This window comes from Rhinopithecus bieti, unplaced genomic scaffold (assembly GCF_001698545.2).
Source record: "Rhinopithecus bieti isolate Rb0 unplaced genomic scaffold, ASM169854v2 scaffold_26302, whole genome shotgun sequence".
In the NCBI taxonomy this organism is placed as follows: Eukaryota; Metazoa; Chordata; class Mammalia; order Primates; family Cercopithecidae; genus Rhinopithecus; species Rhinopithecus bieti.
The window spans coordinates 350,692-371,487 of record NW_016812027.1 but is presented as its reverse complement, the minus strand read 5'-3'; the positions used below and the strand labels follow the sequence as shown (position 1 = coordinate 371,487).

Here is a 20,796-nt window from a genome sequence, read left to right as displayed (position 1 = left end):
CAAGAAAAACACAAACAACCCCATCAAAAAGTGGGCAAAGGATATGAACAGACACTTCTCAAAAGAAGACATTTATGCAGCCAACAGACACATGAAAAAATGCTCTTTATCACACGCCAGCAGAGAAATGCAAATCAAAATCACAATGAGATATCATCTCACAGCAGTTAGAATGGCGATCATTAAAAAGTCAGGAAACAACAGGTGCTGGAGAGGATGTGGAGAAATAGGAACACTTTTACACTGTTGGTGGGACTGTAAACTAGTTCAACCATTATGGAAGACAGTGTGGCGATTCCTCAAGGATCTAGAACTAGAAATACCATTTGACCCAGCCATCCCATTACTGGGTATATACCCAAAAGATTATAAATCATGCTGCTATAAAGACACATGCACACATATGTTTATTGCAGCACTATTCACAATAGCAAAGACTTGGAACCAACCCGAATGTCCATCAATGACAGACTGGACTTAGAAAATGCAGCACATATATACCATGGAATACTATGCAGCCATAAAAAAGGATGAGTTCGTGTCCTTTGTAGGGACATGGATGCAGCTGGAAACCATCATTCTCAACACACTATCGCAAGAACAGAAAACCAAACACCACATGTTCTCACTCATAGGTGGGAAATGAACAATGAGAATACTTGGACATAGGATGGGGAACATCACACACCAGGGCCTGTCGTGTGGTGGGAGGAGGGGGTTGGGATAGCTTTAGGAGATATACCTAATGTAAATGACGAGTTAATGGGTACAGCACACCAACATGGCACATGTATACATATGTAACAAACCTGCACGTTGTGCACATGTACCTTAGAACCTAAAGGATAATAAAAAAATTTTCAAAAGATACATCATTAAGTTATTTATTATTTATTTGAAGTTTTTCTTCTTTTTTGATGTAGGCTCTTATAGCTATAAACCTCCCTTTGCATACTGTTTTTGTTGTATCCCATAGGGTTTAGTATGTTGTGTTTCCATCATCATATGTTTCAAGAAATTTTCAATGCCCTTTTAAATTCTTCCTTGACCCACTGGTCATTCAGGAGCATATTGTTTAATTTCCGTATGTTTATATTGTTTGAAAATTCCCCTTGTTTTAGATTTCTAGTTTTATTCCACTCTGGTCAGAGAAGATGCTTGATTTTTTTTTTTTTTTAATGTTTTAAGACTTGTTTTGTGACCTAACATATGCTCTATCCTTAAGAATGATCCATGTGCTGATAAAAAGAATGTGTATAAGAATGTGTATTCCGCAGCTCTTGGATGAAATTTTCTGTATATATCTATTAGATCCATCTGATGCATAGTACAAATTAAGTCCAACGCTTCTTTGTTGGTTTTCTGTCTGGAAGATCTGTCCAATGCTGAAAGTGGAGTGTTGCAATCTCCAGCTATTATGGTATTGAGGTCTACCTTTGTCTCTCATAACATTTGCTTTATATATCTGGGTGCTCCAGTGTTGGGTGCAATTATATTTAAAGTCGTTACATCCTCTTGCTGAAATGACTCTTTAGCATTAAATAATGACCTTCTTTGTCTCATCCTACACTTTTTGTCTTTTGTAAGTGTAGGAAAAGACAGACATTTTGTCTGATATAAGCATAGCAACGCCCATTCTTTTTCGGTTTCTACCAACATGGAATGTCTTTTTCCACCCTTTTTTTTTCAGTCTACGTCTATTTTTATAGGTGAAGTGTGTTTCTTGTAGGCATCATCAGATCAGTAGGTCTTGTTTATCCATGCAGTTACTCTATGTCTTTTGATTGGAGAGTTTAGTCCATTTACATTCAATGTTACTATTGATAAGTAAGAACTTACTCCTGCCATTTTGTTACTCGTTTTCTGGTTGTTTTGTGTTCTCTTCCTTCCATCCTTTCTTCCTGTTTTCCTTTTAATGAAGGTGGTTTTCTCTGGTGGTATGATTTAATTTGTTTTTTAATTTTTGCGTATCCATTTTATGTTTTTAGATTAGAGGTTACAATGAAGCTTGCAAATACTGTCTTATTAATATAATCCATTGTTTTAAACTGATGACAACACTGATTGCATATATCATCAAGCAAAAGAAAACTAATAAAATTCTACCCTGCTTTTCACTTTTTGTTGTTTCTACTTATGGCTTATTGCACTGTCCATGTCTTGAAAAGTTGTTGTAATTGTGTTTAATCAGTTCATATTTTAGTCTTTCTACTCAAGACATGAGTACTTTACACACAATTCTAGTGTTACAATATTCTGCTTTTCTGTGTACATACTATCACCAGTGAATTTTGTGCCTTTGAATGATTTCTTCTTGCTTACTATCATCCTTTTCTTTCAGATTGAAGAGCTACCTTTAGCATTTCTTATAGGACAGGTCTAGGTCTGTTGTTGATGAAATCCCTCAGCTTTTGTTTGTCTGGGAAAGTCTTTAGTTTTCCTTCATATTTGAAGGATATTTTCACTGGATATACTATTCTAGGGTAAAAGTCGTTGTCCTCTGTCACTTTGTGTCATGCCACTCTGCCCTGGCCTGTAAAGTTTCCACTGAAAAGTCTGCTGCCACATGTGTTAGAGTTCAAATCACATGTTGTTTCTCTTGTCTTGCTGCTTTTAGGATCCTTTCTTTATCCTTGACCTTTGGGAGTCTGATTATTAAATGTCTCAAGGTAGGCTTCTTTGGGTTAAATTGGCTTGATGTTCTATAACCTTCTTGTACTTCAATGCTGACATCTTTCTCCAGGTTTGGGAAGTTCTCTGACATTATTCCTCTGAATAAACTTTCCATCCCTACCCCTTTCTCTACTTCCCCTGTAAGGCCAATATCTCTTAGATTTGCCCTTTTGAGACTATTTTCTAGATCTTATAGGTGTGCTTCATTCTGTTCTTTTTTGTCTCCTCTGACTGTGTATTTTCAAAGAGCCTGTCTTCAAGCTCACTAATTCCTCTTCTGGATCAATTCTGCCACTAAGAGACTCAGATGCAATCTTCAGTATATCAATTGCATTTTTCAATTCTAGAATTTCTGCTTGATTCTTTTTAACTATTTCAATCTCTGTTAAATTTATCAGATAGAATTCTACATTCCTTCTCTGTATTATCTTGAATTTCTTTGAGTTTTCTCAAGACAGCTATTTTGAATTATCTGTCTGAAGGGTAACGTATCTCTCTATTTCTCTAGTATTGGCCCCTGATGCCTTATGTAGTTTGTTTAGTGAGGTCATATTTTCCTGGATGGTCTTGATGCTTACAGATGTTCATCAGTTTCTGGGCATTGAAGTTAGGTATTTATTGTAGTCTTCATAGTCTGGGCTTATTTGTGCTTATCTTGCTTATCTTATTTGGGAAGGCTTTCCAGGTTATTCAAAGGGACTTGGGCCTCAAGCCCAATAACGTTGTGGTTCTTGCAGACTGGTAGAGGTACTGCCTTGGTGGGCTTGGATAAATCTGGGAGAACTCTCTAGATTAACAGGCAGAGACTCTTGTTCTCTTCCTTTGTTCTCTTCCCAATTATTGTGCACTCCCCCCACCAAGTACAGAGATTCTCCATGCCACACTGATGCTGCCGGGGGATGGGAGAGCGGAGGCATTGGCAATTCAAGACTGTCTTTCCTACCCTCTTCAGTGCCTCTTTCAGCAATATGAAGTTAAAACCAGATACTGTGATTGCCCACCTGATTTTTGGTTATGATGGTGCTTTCTTGTGTGCAATTAGTTGCTAAAATTTTGTGTTCCTACAGGGGCGACAATCAGTACAGCCCTCTATTTGGCGATCTTGTTCCATCCTTCAAGATTTATATTTAAAAACTAAGATCTACCATAGAAAGGAATGAAGTACTATATTAAAAAACATACATGAACCTTGAAAACATGCTAAGTGAAAGATGCCGGAAACAAAAGGCTACATATTGTCCAGAAAAGGCAAATCCATAAAGATAAAAAAGTAGATTAGTAGTGGCCAGGGGATAGAGTGAAGGGAGACTGGGCAGTCTCAGCTATGGAATTTTTTTTAAGGGGTGATGAAAATGTCCTGCAATTACATACTGGTGATGGTTGCAAAAACTTATAAGTGATCAAAAACCAATGATACACTTCAAAAGAGTAAATTTTATAGTATAAAATTATATCTCAATTTTAAAAAACCAAATTTGTGCACAAAGTGTGCTCACTGGTATTGTTTCTAACTTCTCTCAAAGGACAGCTCTGGAAAAGAGATGTTGCTATATTCACTTCATGTATGACACATGAACATGCATATACACTCACCCAACATCTAGCTATTGATACATAAAACCCACACTGCTATCTCCAATTCCAGTCTAATACCACGAGGCTCATTCTATCCTTCCCCCTATTCAGATTTGTAATTCCCTCCTATAACAGCAAGAAATCTTAGAATCTCAGAATTGGAATCCAGACAGTTCAGCTCTCCTAACTATTACCTTTAGGCTGACATTTACTTTAACAAAACTACAACTTACTGAATAAAATTCAGCAAACTTCTCTTAACTGATACTCACAGTGATACTGTCCAAGAGTTTGGCCATATGTTTAATAATTTCACCATGTTGAACAGGTTGCATTTGCAGTAATTTCTTTATAACAACCACACTTTCAGCAACAACTATTTCTGAAAAAGATAGAAATTATTCATACTAAATATGTATAATTCAATTCAAATGCAATATGCTTGGTATAATGTAAACTTAAATTAGAAAGACATTCTATTTAATACATGCCTTAAAAGACTATGTGAAAAGTATAACCACCCTGAGTGCACTTCCAAATCTGAGGTGTGAACATCTGTCTCAACTAGAAGAGTTAACTTTAATTTCTAACCTCTGTTGCTGTCTCCTAGCTTCTGTAGTTTCTTATCTCTGCATCTTTAGATCAAGAAAGCAAGAGAGGTTGGATTATGCTGCCCACCGTAGTGTTCTATGTCTTTGGCTTTTAACCAAGTCCTCAAATACTGCTCTTTGATTCCTATAAATTATATAGTTGAAATCAATTATCTACAATCTAAACAACATTTTCCCTATTCTGCAGAAAACAGCAAACTAAAACACTAGAAAATAATTTCCTTAAGCGAAATGTCCAGAAAAGTGAGTAGTAAAGATGAGTGGTAGTAGGAAAGACGTTACTGTAGAAATAGCATGGAGTGCAAAGCCAGAAAGAATGGGATTGTGAGCTGGATTGTCTCTATTTGTTCTATAAAGTCCACTCTGCCTTTCTTTCCCCAGCACTGTGCCTTAAGAGGCCCACCTGTAGTCTGCCTCAACCAGACTCCCTTGGTCCTGGCTTATAGCTGTGTTTAGTCAATAGAAAGCTTCAGCAGGAGTTGGGGGAGGGAGGAGGTATTTATTATCCTTGATCCCTACTCTGCCAGCCTCCTCTACCTGGTATCACATGCAATCCCCTACACAAGGTACTGCAAGTGCCTCTCTCCTGCAGGGTCTGGTAACTGTTCCTGCTCCTCACACCCCTTCCCTTTCATCTGAGGTACGGTAAGGGCCTCCCACGATTGATAGCCTGTTAGCTCCAGGGTGTTACATTATATCTTGTTGGTTTCCCTTAATCCTGCCCACAGTTTACAAATAGTTCATTCACTAAATTTGCTTCAATCATCCCTTTTAAGTGTGCCATCTGTTTCTTGCCAGAGCCTTAACTAATATAGTAACTGCTACTAGACATGGATAGGAAGCAAATCCTTACACTGGGATTACGGGATTGAGTTATCACACTAAACTGGCCAATCATTGGTCCAGTTTCTTTTTGCTGGTACTGGTAAAGAAATGTACTATAACTCATCCGAGAACCTGGCCTTATGAAATGAATCTTATATAATGTGTTATTAATGCTAGTGATGCCAGAGAAATAAATCAACATTGTCTTTACTTATTATTTTGATATTTTTATTAATAGGGCTTCATGGCTATTAGGAATTCCCTAGTGTATACTACAAAGGTTTATTTTAATATTATATTAGAAACACCATGTTTTGTTCCTATTACTCTTTTTTTTTTTTTTTTTTGAGACAGAGTCTTGCTCTGTCGCCCAGGCTGGAGCGCCGTGGCGCATTTCAGCTCACTGCAACCTCCGCCTCCCAGATTCAAGCAATTCTCCTGCCGCAGCCTCCTGAGTAGCTGGGATTACAGGCGCACACCACCACGCCTGGCTAATTTTTTTATTTTTAGTAGAGATGGGGTTTCACCATGTTGGTCAGGCTGATCTCAAACTCCTGACCCCGTGATCCACCCGCCTTGGCCTCCCAAAGTGCTGGGATTACAGGCGTGAGTCACCACGACTGGCCTACTGTTTCACTGAAATGCATTTTTTATACAGCTCCCTTTAAGAATATAAACAAAATTCATCATTCTAATCCTTAGTAAATATATGTATTTCAAACTGTTTACCTGTTTATCCATAAGAATAATAAATTAACTAATATTGACCAGGCACAGTGGCTCAGCACTTTGGGAGGCTGAGGCAGGAGGATGGCTTGATCCCAGGAGTTCAAGACCAGCCTGGGCAACATGGAAAATCCCATGTCTACAAAAAATACAAAAATTAGCCAGGAGTTATGGCACGTGCCTATAGTACCAGCTATTCAGGAGGCTGAAGTAGGAGAATCACCTGGGCCCAGGAAGGTTGAGGCTGCAGGGAGCCGTGATCACAACACTGCACTCCAGCCTGGGTGTCAGAGTGAGAAAAAAAACAACAACAACAAAAAATCTAGTATGATTTAACTAAAAGCTAACTAATATTAATGCTTTAGTTTACAAAACGACATCATATTTCATTAACATCTCACAATAATGTAAGGTAGGTACCTTATTATTATTATTTTAAAGATGAAGAAAGGGAGATGCACTGGAATTATATCACTTTGTCTAGAATTCAAACTCAGAACTAGGATGTACATTCTACCTATATATGTTCTATGTTATTATAATCAAGTATTACTTCTCTTTTTTTTTTTTTTTTGAGACAGAGTTTTGCTCTTGTTGCCCAGGCTGGAGTGCAGTGGCGCCATCTCGGCTCACTGCAACCTCCATCTCCTGGATTCAAGCAATTCTCCTGCCTCAGCCTCCCAAGTAGCTGGGATTACAGGCACCTGCCACCACACCCACATAATTTTTTGTATTTTTAGTAGAGATGGGGTTTCGCCATGTTGGGCAGGCTGGTCTTGAACTCCTGACCTCAGGTGATCCACCCACCTCGGCCTCCCAAATGCTGGGACTACCGGCATGAGCCATCGTGCCCGCCCATAGGCAAGTATTACTTCTAATAACGACTACCTCTTGGTGCTATGAGGAAAGCAAAGGTAAATGAGAATTAGATTCTGCCCTCATCAAACTTACACTCTAGTAGAAAAATAAATGGTTATGTGATTACTATGCAAAGCTAAATTTGGTAAGTGTGGTTTTAAAGAATGCACAGTATAACCACTTTGTATTTTAAAAGTACATTCTTGCAAAACTAGCCTAAGTAAGAGAAAAAATGTCACATAATTTAATTATCTACAAGCAGAGGAGGATTGGCTATGGCTGAAAGATGTGTTTGGCATCATTTATCTTTAGGAACTACATTAGTTTCCTATTGTTGCTGTCACAGATTACTAAAAACATAGTGGCTTAAAACGATGCAAATTTATCATTGTACAGTTCTAAAAGTCAGAAGTCTAACATAGGTCTTACGGGACTAACATCAAGCTGTCAACAGGGCTGTGTTCCCTCTGGAAGTTTTAGAGGAAATCTGTTTCTTCCCCCTTCCAACTTCCCAAGCGTGCCCACTTTCCTTGCTTCAAATACCTCTTCCAAGAATCACATCACCCTGACCTTCTGAATGACCTGCCTCTCTCTTTCCCGTATAAAGACCCACATGATAACATTAGGTCCATCCACATAATCTCCCCATCTATAGAAACTTGACTTAATCATATCTGTGAAGTCTCTTTTTCCATGTAAGGTAACATATTCACAGGTTCTGGGCATCTTTGGAGGGCAATAATTCTGCCTACCACAGGTGCCTTTTCATTCCCCTCAGGTAATTCCACTCTGCTTCTCCTTTATGCTACCTCTTGGATTCCAAAGACCTCAGCACATTGGTGCTACTCTATCAGAAGCATAAAATGATCCTATGTTTTAGATATTTCCTAACTTCCTCCTTGTCCTCAACAAAACTTAATGGACCTAACTCTAAAAAGTACAGTCTACTATCATACCCATTTTACAAATGAAGAATCTGGCACACAGGTAGATTGGGTAATTTACTCAGGATAGCTGTAACATTCAATATAGGTGGTATAGTCCTACATGTAAGCAAATAGCTGGCAAGAGAGTAAGTGGTCACTATATGGGAAGACTATATTTGTCTTATATTACTATCTCCCTCCAATAGACTACGAACTCTATAAAGGCAGGAACCTTTTATAAGTTAAATAAATATCCTATTAATGTACTCAACATTTATTAAAGATCTCAACTGATTCAAGTCTTCAATAAATGCTTACTGAATTTTTTTTTTTTTTTTTTTTTTTTTTGAGACAGAGTCTCGCTCTGTTGCCCAGGCTGGAGTGCAGTGGCGTGATCTCGGCTCGACAAAACAAAGTCTTCTGCCCCACTCCTTTTAGAGTAGATGGCAATAATTATTCAAAAAAGTAAATTTTGCTAATGTTACCTAAAATAAATTACCTAAGTCAACTAAAATGTAGATTTCTCTTACTAAAGGTCTATAAGAAATTGGTTTATCAAATTAATCTTCGAGAGTAATAATGGATTGTTTTAGGGCAAGCTTCAAGTCAGCTTAGAAAGGCTCTTAACAACACACACACAAAACTAGAAGTCCAAGAGAAATATATTAAACATATATAAAAACAATTGAGCCCAAATGTCCCTGAGGTTTAAAGATTCATTATTTGAAGAGATGATGAGGTATTCATTTCAATATAAAAATCGAAGAATTACAGATTCCTAGAGTCTTACAAGATCTTACAGATTTTAAAGAAACTGAGTCTTCATTCACAGTATATATTTCTAAAAGTAGATCTTTTAATATAAAGAGGAAGGGGCTCTATTGTCAGGATGGCTATGTTAAAGTTAAAAATACTATGAATTTCTTTTATGTGACTAATTTTGATATAAATATTCTCCTTATTTGTTTTACTTCTCACTTTTACTGAGCCAGACTTCCAAACTACAGAAAATAGTGTAGCATATGTGATACAGAGATAATTAATCAGGTATTATGGGCTAATGATGATTATGCAAATATAATCTAGACAATACAATTTAAGTTTGTTAATATTCACTGCAGGGGAAAGAAAAAAAACATGGTTAAGAGTTTTATCAAAAAACAAAAGCCTAACCATTAAAATATCAAAATTTAAAATAGCAAATCCTTCTACTTTTACAGAGGGAGTATGTATTATATTAGTCTTTCATTTTCTAATTATAAAACAATCTAGTCTTCCCTTAAAAGTGATGTAGGGGTAGAATATTTATCTTTTAAAGTCAGTAAAAATATTTGTTGAGAAATTAAATATGAAGCAGAAATAACTGCTTTAAAATCCAAAGCTTGAAATTTTCCATCACAAAAAAAAAAGTCAAAAAATAAAATTGAGAAAATTTGAATATATTTTGTATTTGAATGAACTAATCGGTGTTCTAACNAATATTTATCTTTTAAAGTCAATAAAATATTTTTGAGAAATTAAATTGAAGCAGAAATGACTGCTTTAAAACCCAAAGCTTGAAATTTTCCATCAGAAAAAAAGACTCAAAATTAAAATTGAGAAAATTTGAATATATTTTGTATTTGAATGAACTAATCGGTGTTCTAACTAACTTCCAGTGCTTTCTGTATACAACTAAAATGTAAAAGAACAATTGCCGTGGTAAACCTTCGTTCATAATCTTTAATGGTACAAAGTTATTTTCCCAACGTATGTATTTTATTTGGTCGAATAGCAAGTCATTATTAAAGGCACAGAAAATTTCTTTAAAACACATTTTAAAGTCACATTTTAAAATGAGACATAGAAACAGAGATAAAAGGATTAGTTATTATTAAAAGTAGAAAGAGAGAGAGTGGATGACACTTATCATCCTATCTCCACTAGCTATTTCGTAGAGATAAAAAAATTTTTAAACCTATTGTCTTGATAATTTTGGTTGGCATTTATCTGGAGTTTTAATACTACAGGTAGAAAAATCTTTAGTCATAATATCTTGAGTTTACAGGTACAAGTTTAAAATTTTATGCTCACGACAAAAATCAGTGTTATCTGGGAATAAAGTTTGTTCTAATTTTTTTCATCAGAAATACTTTCAACAACGTTACAGTTTTCTAAAGATATCTACATGTGGGAAAAGATAATTAGGGATTATAGGATTCTTGTACTAAAAAGTTATTTTTCAAATAAAATGTAATCAATTTTATTGTTTTACCTCATGGGCTGCTGTATCATATATGTCCGTATCTAGAGATGACATAGACATAAGTATATTTTAAATCCCATAAATAATTTCAATGATTTTACAAAGAAAATTATGCTTTTCTTTAAAAAGTCTCATTTTAATTAAATACGTAATTATAATAAAAGTCCTTTAAACAAAATTATTTTAAAGGTAAAGTTGGCTTTTCTTTCTTTCTCTAAATGGCTCCATTTATTTTAAAGCCTTACCCACAGAAATAACTGACGCTTTGCCATAGAACAATATGGGATCTAGATTACATATTTTACTGGATATTACCTATCCAGTTTTACCGAACACTCAGATATTGTTTGGCTTAAAAACATAAAGCTACTCCAAGTTGATGGCTTTTAAATCTAGTTAATTTTGAATATAAAATTATTGCGTGAATTTCTGAGGAAAAAAATGTTGAAGGTATAACATGTTTTTTGATCTAGCCACTTCTCCATGTTATAGTCATTTGCCTGCTTTTAGCACCCTCTGCAGGTGAACCAATATTATGCACAACTTACATGCCATTAAAATGCAGTAAAAAGATGGAAAGGATACAATCAAGGAGATTAAACTGTAAAGAAGTAAAACAAATTTTCGTAGATCTGTTGCAGTAAAACAAATACTACCTGCTAGTTAATGGCCTATTTTACTAAAAAAAAAAAAAAAAAAAAAAAAAAACCCAGAATATGCATATTTATGTGCATTTCAAGGATAAAGTGCTACTTATTGTGACCATACTACTGACATAACTGGAAAAGCTCAAATGCAAAGTTAGAAAAGGTTACAACTTGGAAATAATACCAAGAATATCCAAATTATAAATCACTTGAAAACAAAATGAAACTGTGAACTTACCATCCCTGTTGGACAGCAGACAGACCAAGCCATTGAGGCACGTGTCAGTTACTTCCAAGATGTTGGTTGCACATCTGCCTATAGTCTGAATAGTGGCTGCTGCAAATTGTTTATCCTGGCTTTTCACATAGGTCTAAAAGATATTATTTCAATTAGTTTACACATTGGTATTATCGAGTTAACCAAAAATCTGATTATATTAAATTTCATCAATATGTGAGAATTCCAGCATACATAAACTTCTCATAAGCACAATATGAGGACCAAGTGATGATGTAGATTAATTTCATTTTGTTTTGATTTTTTTACTTAACGAATGTGCCTATGGACGAAGCACATTTTCAAGCCAGGCTCATTCACCTGTGGCCCTAGTGGCTTGAGACTGCAAAACAGATAGTAGGAGCAGTCACCCAAAGACAGCAATTAGTTTAAGTGCAAGGTTGAAAGAGATGATGAGAGCTCTCTCTTTGGAGGTTTCAGTTCATTTACCAGCAGCATCTGTGAATCTATGGAAAAAAAAGGTCACTTTTCAGAGACACTAAATCTAAAATTGGGAGAAAAGGAAGAAAGGGACCAGTAGGCTATTTATAAACATTTTACTTTCAAAATCTATCACAATGGTTGTAAAAGAATAATAGTTACAATGAACAATATTTCAATAAAGACTTCAAATACTCACTTTATAATAAAATAAAATACCATACTTTTGAAACCAGTTTTCTTTAAAAGTATGCTTTAAAAATATACTGTAAAGGGTATATATGTGTGTGTGTGTGTGTGTGTATATATACTATATACATAGTGTGTGTGTATATATATACACTATGCATATATACACACACTATATATATACACACTATATATAGTATATACATATACACACACTATATATATACAAATTTAAAAATAAAGAAATAAATCACTGATTTAACAACAGGAAGTTAAAAGATCTTTTAAAAATTTATAATAGCCCTAGAGAATTTCACTTTGGTTAGAACCTTCCTAATGTTTACATGACAAAACCTTCCACTGTTTACAGAAATATACACACTTTATATCATATATATGAAATTTGAAATGTCATTAACAATTGAAATTTTAAGAAAGAGTCCCAACCTCAAAAAATTCAAAAGAAGTATACAATGTAGACTTAACACTATGGTTATCAAAAATGCAAAAAAAGTATATACATTTAAGTGGTGTCTAAACGACAAATGCAGGAGAAAATCTAAAGATATCTAAAAAAATACAAATCTGCTAAAAATGGTACCCACAAGGTGATTAAATGTTGAAGAAATAAATTAATTAAACTCTCCTGGTTTTTTATATTTAAAAGTGTTCCCAAATAAATTAATTTCCTTAACTAAAAATATATACTTATGAGTCTTTAGAAACATTCCCTATTTTACCCAAAAAGTTGCTAAAACCATAACTATGAGCATAACACCAAACACAGACAGAAGGTACAAATTTAGAGAGTGATAAAAATGAATACATGAAAAAAATATACTTAAAAGTTTGACTGAAAAACGGACCTTATTAAACATCCCGATATCAAATGAAAAGACTAGATGACCAAAATTTTGAAGCAGGTCTAGTATGTGCCCTCTATACAACCCATTCCATAAGATTACCTAAGTCTCCCTTTGTACAATCCCAGGAGACTTGATATAAGCAAAAAGTAGACAGTGAGAGAACACCCAAAGAGACTAGACAGGACAACAGGAAAGGAACAAGAATAAACACAAAGACCAGTACTTTAAATAAATAACATTATAAGAATGAAGTGAAAATCAAATTCAAGCAATGATCTACAGCTATAAGATTACTGAATAAGAACATAAAATACTATATTTTCTGTCATATAAATGAGTGCATTTCCAGAACATCTTAATTTTTTAAGAAATTTGGCTAGAAAGATACACATCATGAAAGTAGAGTAATCCAGGTATGAAAATATAAATTATGGACATGCCATATTATTCTACTACTCCTGTAAAAAATTTAAAAACCACATAGCTAAAAAGAAATAGTGTACATAGTGTCTTATACCCAAGAAGAAATTTAATACTGGCATATAGGAGGACAATGGCAAAAAATACATCTCTGAAAGTTGGAAGCTGATAAAAGAAAAACTCTGTGATTACTGCATAGTATGTGGTATATTTTTGTTAAGAAAACAGATAATGGAATGTAAAAGTCATGATACTGATGTAAAGTTTTCTATTGCTGTGCTCTACCACTAAGGTTTCAGAGATGACCTTTCCATCATAAAGGGTATGATGTCCATGAAGTAGTTTTTGAATAATATTTTGGGGGGAAATGCAGCTAGGAAGATTCTCATACGGCATAAAAGTACAACAAAACAAATCAAAATAAAAAATAGCAATTTAAAAAATCATAGTGGGGCAATTATAAACAACATTTTTTGAGCTATATATGAGGCTACGGGGGTAGTGTCAAAAATAGTGATAGGTCAATAAAATAGGAACCACCAGGTAAGAAATGAAGCCACTTTCATGACCACAGAATATAGAAAGGACTATTTATGTTGGCAGCACAAAAAGATGAAATTCTTACCAGAAATGCAATTTCAAACAAAGACAGAGTTATAAACCAAAGTCCTTCAAAGTCTATGAAAATATGAAAGAGAATACTATGTTTTCCTTAAATTATAAATTTGTAATTATTCTTGCAAATTTGTAAATTTCTTAGTTGTCAATCTTGTACCAATCACTATTTTATGTACATAATTACTTATTTCTAGATAGAAAAAGATGCATATTTAAGACTGAACATATGTTTTAGAAGTTTTTTATAATTAGCACTGTACACAAACCTGAAATTCTCGAAGAAGAGTTGATATGTTGGCTTCATTTGCCAAGTTTGTCAAAATTTCAAGCTGTAGAAGACAAAAGAGAAAGTAAACATTTAAAAACAATGGTAGCAAGATGAATTTAATAGAGTACAAGCATTTAATTGAAAGTTTATTTCACTTTTAAAAATCACATTGTTGGCCGGGCACGGTGACTCACTCCTGTAATGCCAACAATTTGGGAAGCCGAGGCAGGTGGATCACCTGAGGCCAGGAGTCTCAGACCAGCCTGACCAACATGGAGAAACCCCATCTCTGCTAAAAATACAAAATTAGCCAGGCGTGGTGGTGCATGCCTATAATCCCAGCTACTCGGGAGGCTGAGGCAGGAGAATCGCTGGAACCCAGGAGGCAGAGGTTGCAGTGAGCCGAGATCGCGCCATTGCACTCCAGCCTGGGAAACAAGAGTGAAACTGTGACACACACACACACACACACACACACAATCACATTGTCACCAACGTGGTAAGGCATTACACCCTTCAGGTCAACTTAGTCTACTTTCTTACGTTCACAAACTGATACCAGACAATTCCTAGTTCTTTGAAAATAATTTGGAAAAGGAGAATCCTACATCTTCACTAATTGTTTGCCCAGTGCAAACTTACAATTTATATATAATTAACCTAAACAGTTCTGCCAGTTTGGCTTTTGTCTTTTAGCAAAGTTAGAAAACAATTTGCCCTCCATGTTAATACATCTGTTTTCCAGATAGCAATTAATTCTTTTCATTTGTTCTCCTATAATCTACCATCCCATACACTCAAGATATTTTAATTCCCTCTTCTGGATTTATAGATATAAACAACGTGTAATCTCCAATGGGCTTGTGAAAAAAAAATTTTACTAATAAAAAATATTTAGTCTTAAGAAAATCACAAAAAAACAGAAGAGACAAACAGAAGCAAATCAAGATGTGAACATAAATACATTCATATCAATAATTACATTAAATAAAGCCAAATATTTATAGCCAACTGATTTTTGACAAGGCAAACAGAAACACAAAATGGGGAAAGGATACCCTATTCAACAAATGGTGCCAGGATAATTGGCAAGCCACACGAAGAAGAATGAAACTGGATCCTCATCTCTCATCTTATATAAAATTCAACTCAAGATGGATCAAAGACTTAAATCTAAGACCTGAAACCATAAAGATTCTAGAAGATAACATCGGAAAAACCCTTCTAGACACTGGCTTAGGCAAAGACTTCATGATCCAAATCCAGTAACAAATGCAACAAAAACAAAGATATATAGATGGGGCTTAATTAAACTAGAAAGCTTCCGCACAGCATAGGAAATAATCAGCAGAGTTAACAGACAACCCACAGAGTGGAAGAAAATCTTCACAGTCTATACATCTGACAAAGGACTAATATCCAGAATCTACAAAGAAATCAGCAAGAAAAAAACAATCCCACCAATAGGCAAAGGAAATGAATAGACAATTCTCAAAGATATACAAATGGCCAATAAGCATATGGAAAAACGCTCAACATAACTACTTATTAGGGAAATGCAAATCAAAACCACAATGCGAAACCACCTCACTCCAGCAAGAGTGGCCATAATCAAAAAATCAAAAAATAATAGATGTCAGCATGGATGTGGTGAAAGGGAACACTTTTACACTGTTGGTGGGAATGTAAACTAGTACAACCACTATAGAAAACAGTGTGGAGATTCCTTTAAAAACTAAAAGTAGAACTACTGTCTGATCCAGCAATCCCACTACTAGTATCTACCCAGAGGAAAAGAAGTCATTATACAAAAAATAAACTTGCACACACGGTTACAGCAGCACAATTTGCAATTGCAAAAATATGGAACCAGCCCAAATGCCCATCAATCAACATGTGGATGAAGAACATGTTGTACAGACACAGACACACACACACACCGTGGAATACTGCTCAGCTACAAAAAGGAACAAAATAATGGCATTCACAGAAATTACATAGAATTGGAGACTATTATTCTAAGTGAAGTAACACAGGAATTGAAAACCAAACATCGTTATGTTCTCACCCATAAGTGAGAGCTAAGCTATGAGGATGCAAAGGCATACGAAGAATACATTGGACTTTGGGGACTCGGGGGAAAGGGGAGGGGATGGTGAGGAATAAAAGACTACACATTGGATGCAGTGACACTGCTTAGGTGATGGGTGAACCAAAATCTCAGAAATCACTACTAAAGATTAATGCATGTAACCAAACACCACCACCTGTTCCCCAAAAACCTACTGAAATAAAAATTAAAAAAAAAAAAAACCAAATAGTAAATGATCTAAATGCTCCAATCAGAAGGCACAAACTGTAGGAGGAGTTCTTTATATATTCTGGGTACAAATCATTTATTCGGACACATGTATTAGAAATATTTTTCCCAGATTATCTTTTAATTTTTAATTTTATTTTGATAACTGTATTTTAACTTTTGGACAACTTTTTTTTCTTTTTTTTTTTTTTTTTTTTTGAGACAAGGTCTTACTCTGTCACCCAGGCTGGAGTGCAGTGGTGTGATCATGGCTCACTGCAGCCTTAACCTCTGGGGCTCAAGCAATCCTCCCAGCTGAGCCTCCCAAGTAGCTGGGACTACAGGTACATACCACCATGCTCAGCTTATTTTTAATTTTTTTGCAGGGATGGAGTCTCGTTGTGTTGCCCAGGCTGGTCTTAAACTCCTAGACTCAAGCAATCCTCCTGCCTCAGCCTCCCAAAGTCCTAGGATTATAGGCATGAACCATTGCGTCCAGCTGGACAACTTTTAAAAAACAATCTCAAACATACAAAAAAGCTACATGTATAGTACAAAGAACTGTTGTTGTTTTTCTGAATGATTTGAGACTACAGATGCCAATCTGATGCCACATTATCCCCAAAAACTTCTATGTATATTTCCTATAAACAAGGACGTGTTCCACAGACTACAATACAACCAAGAAAATCAGGTTATTAAACTGATGTATTACTTTCACGCAATTGTCACTATGCATTTAAGTTTCAATAACTGTCTCAATGACATATAATAAAAGGATCCAGTTATAATAAAATCCAGATATAATAAAATATCTATATATAATCCAGATATAATAAAAGATATCACATATTGTAGCAAGTTGTCTCCTTTGGTGTGAAACAGTTTCTTAGTCTTTCTTTTAACTTTTATGACCTTGACACTTTCGCTAATTATAAACCAGGTTTTTTTGGTAAAATATCCTTGAATTTGGGTATAATTTAGATTTTATTATTAAACTCAGTTTTCATATGAATAATACATCATTCTAATATTGAACAGTCTTGAACAGTCCATAGTCCATCCTTTCCTCATTGGTTTGTAATATCTCCTCTACTACACGGTACATTTTTGCATGTATGGGCATGTTTCAAGGCTTTCTACTCTTTCTACTTACTTTTCTGTCTAAATAACATACTATTTTAATCACAACAGATTTATATTCCTAACTGCACTCTATACCATTTATTACTTCCTGAAAACAATGCTCTTTCATAATCCCTTGTGTTAGCATCAATTATGTTTTTCACCTACTCTAACCCTTCAACCTCCCGATCAACCTGCCAACCAAGAAAAAAATTCACAATATTATTCTTTTAAGATCCACCCAAACGTCATCTTTTCTAAACCTCTCAGAGAATTAGCTCCACCTTTCTGTTCTTCACAACACTCAATTCAAATATCCGTATCACTTAAAACACACGGTACTAAAATAAGTTAGTTAGAGACAGGGTCTCACTCTATCACCCAGACTGGAGTGCAGTGGCATGCTCAACTGCAGCCTCAACTTTCTGGGCTCAAGCGATCTGCCCACCTCAGCCTCCCAAGTAGCTAAGATTATAGGCATGCACCACCACACCTGGCTAATTTTGATTTTTCTGTAGAGACAGAGTCTCACTATGTGGCCCAAGCTGGTGTCGAACTCCTGGCCTCAAGCAATCCTCCTACCTTAGCCTCCCAAAGTGCTAGCAATACAGGGATGAGCCATTGTGCCAAGCCCTGAGTTATTTATTTATTTATATTATTACACATTAAGTTCTAGGGTACATGTGCACAACGTGCAGGTTTGATACATAGGTATACGTGTGCCATGTTGGTTTGCTGCACCCCTTAACTCGTCATTTACTTTAGGTATTTCTCCTAATGCTATCTCTCCCCCAGCCCCCAAACCTCTGACAGGCCCTGGTGTGTGACATTCCCCACCCTGTGTCCAAGTGTTCTCATTGTTCAATTCCCACCTATGAGTGAAAACATGCGGTGTTTGGTTTTCTGTCCTTGTGATAGTTTGCTGAGAATGATGATTGCCAGCTTCATCCATGTCCATGCAAAGGACATGAACTCATCCTTTCTAATGGCTGCATAGTATTCCATGGTATATATATGCCACATTTTCTTAATTCACTCTATCATTGATAGACATCTGGGTTGGTTCCAAGCCTTGTGACTGTGAACAGTGCTGCAATAAACATATGTGTGCATGTGTCTTTACAGTAGAATAATTTATAATCCTTTGGGTATATACTCAGTAATGGGATCACTGGGTCAAATGTTATTTCTAGTTCTAGATCCTGGAGGAATCGCCACACTGTCATCCACAATGGTTGAACTAATTTACACTCCCACCAACAGTGGAACAGCATACCTATTTCTCCACATCCTCTGCAGAATCTGTTGTTTCCTGACTTTTTAATGATTGCCATTCTAACTGGTGTGAGACGGTATTTCATTGTGGTTTTGATTTGCATTTCTCTGATGACCAGTGATGATGAGCATTTTTTCTTTCATATGTCTGTTGGCTGCATAGATGTCTTCTTTTGAGAAGTATCTGTTCATATCCTTTGCCTACTTTGGATGGGGTTGGCTTTTCTTGTAAATTTATTTAAGTTCTTTGTAGATTCTGGATATTAGCCCTTTGTCAGATGGTAGATCGCAAAAATTTTCTCCCATTCTGTAGGTTGCCTGTTCACTCTGAAGGAGGTTTCTTTTGCCATGCAGAAGCTCTTTAATTAGATCCCACATTGCTTTTTGGTGTTTTAGTCATGAAGTCCTTGCACATGCCTATGTCCTCAATGGTACTGCCTAGGTTTTCTTCTAGGGTTTTTATGGTTTCAGCTCTAACATTTAAGTCTCCAATCCATCTTGAATTAATTTTTTGTATAAAGTGTAAGGAAGGGATCCAGTTTCAGCTTTCTACATATGGCTAGCCAGGTTTCCCAGCACCATTTATTAAATAGGGAATCCTTTCCCCATTGCTTGTTTTTGTCAGGCTTGTCAAAGATCAGATGGCTGTAGATGTGTGGTGTTATTTCTGAGGCTTCTGTTCTGTTCTATTGATCTATATCTCTGTTTTGGTACCAGTACCATGCTGTTTTGGTTACTGTAGCCTTGTAGTATAAAGTGAGGTAGGGTGATGCCTCCAGCTTTGTCCTTTTTGCTTAGAATTGTCTTGGCAATGCGAGCTCTTTTTTGGTTCCAGATGAACTTTTTCCAATTCTGTGAAGCAAGTCATTGGGAGCTTGAAAGGGATGGCATTGAATCTATAAATTACTTTGGGCAGTATGGCCATTATCACTAACTACTTCTTCCTATCCATGAGCACGAAATGTTTTTCCATTTGTTTGTGTCCTCTTTTATTTTGTTGAGAAGTGGTTTGTAGTTCTCCTTGAAGAGGTCCTTCACATCCCTTGTAAGTTGGATCTCTAGGTATTTTATTCTCTTTATCATAATTGTGAATGGGAGTTCACTCACGATTTGGCTTTATGTTTGTCTGTTCTTGGTCTATAGGAATGCTTATGATTTTTGTACATTGATTTTGTATCCTGAGACTTTGCTGAAGTTGCTTATCAGCTTAGGGAGATTTTGGGCTGAGACAATGGGGTTTTCTAAATATACAATCATGTCATCTGCAAACAGGGACAATTTGACTTCCTTTTTTCCTAACTGAATACCCTTCATTTCTTTCTCTTGCCTGATTGGCCTGGCCAGAACTTCCAACACTATGTTGAACAGGAGTGGTGAGAGAGGGCATCCTTGTCTTGTGCCGGTTTTCAAAGGGAATGCTTCCAGTTTTTCCCATTCAGTATGATAATTGGCTGCGGGTTTGTCATAAGTAGCTCTTCTTATTTTGAGATACATTCCATCAATACCTAGTTTATTGAGAGTTTTTAGCACGAAAGGCTGCTGAAGTTTGTCGAAGGCCTTTTCTGCATCTATTGAGATAATCATGTGGTTTCTGTCATTGGTTCTGTTTACGTGATGGATTACATTTATTGATTTGCGTATGTTGAATCAGCCTTGCATCGCAGGGATGAATCCAACTTGATCGTGGTAGATAAGCTGTTTGATGTGCTGAATTCAGTTTGCCAGTATTTTATTAAGGATTTTTGCATCGATGTTCATCAGGGATATTGGTCTAAAATTCTCTTATTTTGTTGTGTCTCTGCCAGGCTTTGGTATCAGGATGATGTTGGCCTCATAAAATGAGTTAGGGAGGATTCCCTCTTTTTCTGTTGATTGGAATAGTTTCAGAAGAAATAGTACCAGCTCCTCTTTGTACCTCTGGTAGAATTCAGC

At 35.8% G+C, this 20,796-nt stretch overlaps 1 protein-coding gene across 1 annotated transcript in view; it reads right to left on the bottom strand.

The window, feature by feature from the left end:
* The window catches only part of AP3B1 (adaptor related protein complex 3 subunit beta 1), a 306,794-nt gene that overhangs the window by 153,335 nt on the left and 132,663 nt on the right, over positions 1-20,796 (bottom strand). The window contains exons 12-14 of the mRNA XM_017895526.1: positions 14,164-14,226; positions 11,325-11,457; positions 4,521-4,630 (exon numbers count right to left, since the gene is read on the bottom strand). Of these exons, the coding sequence (XP_017751015.1) occupies positions 4,521-4,630; positions 11,325-11,457; positions 14,164-14,226 (306 nt within the window). The remainder of the gene's footprint in view (positions 1-4,520; positions 4,631-11,324; positions 11,458-14,163; positions 14,227-20,796) is intronic.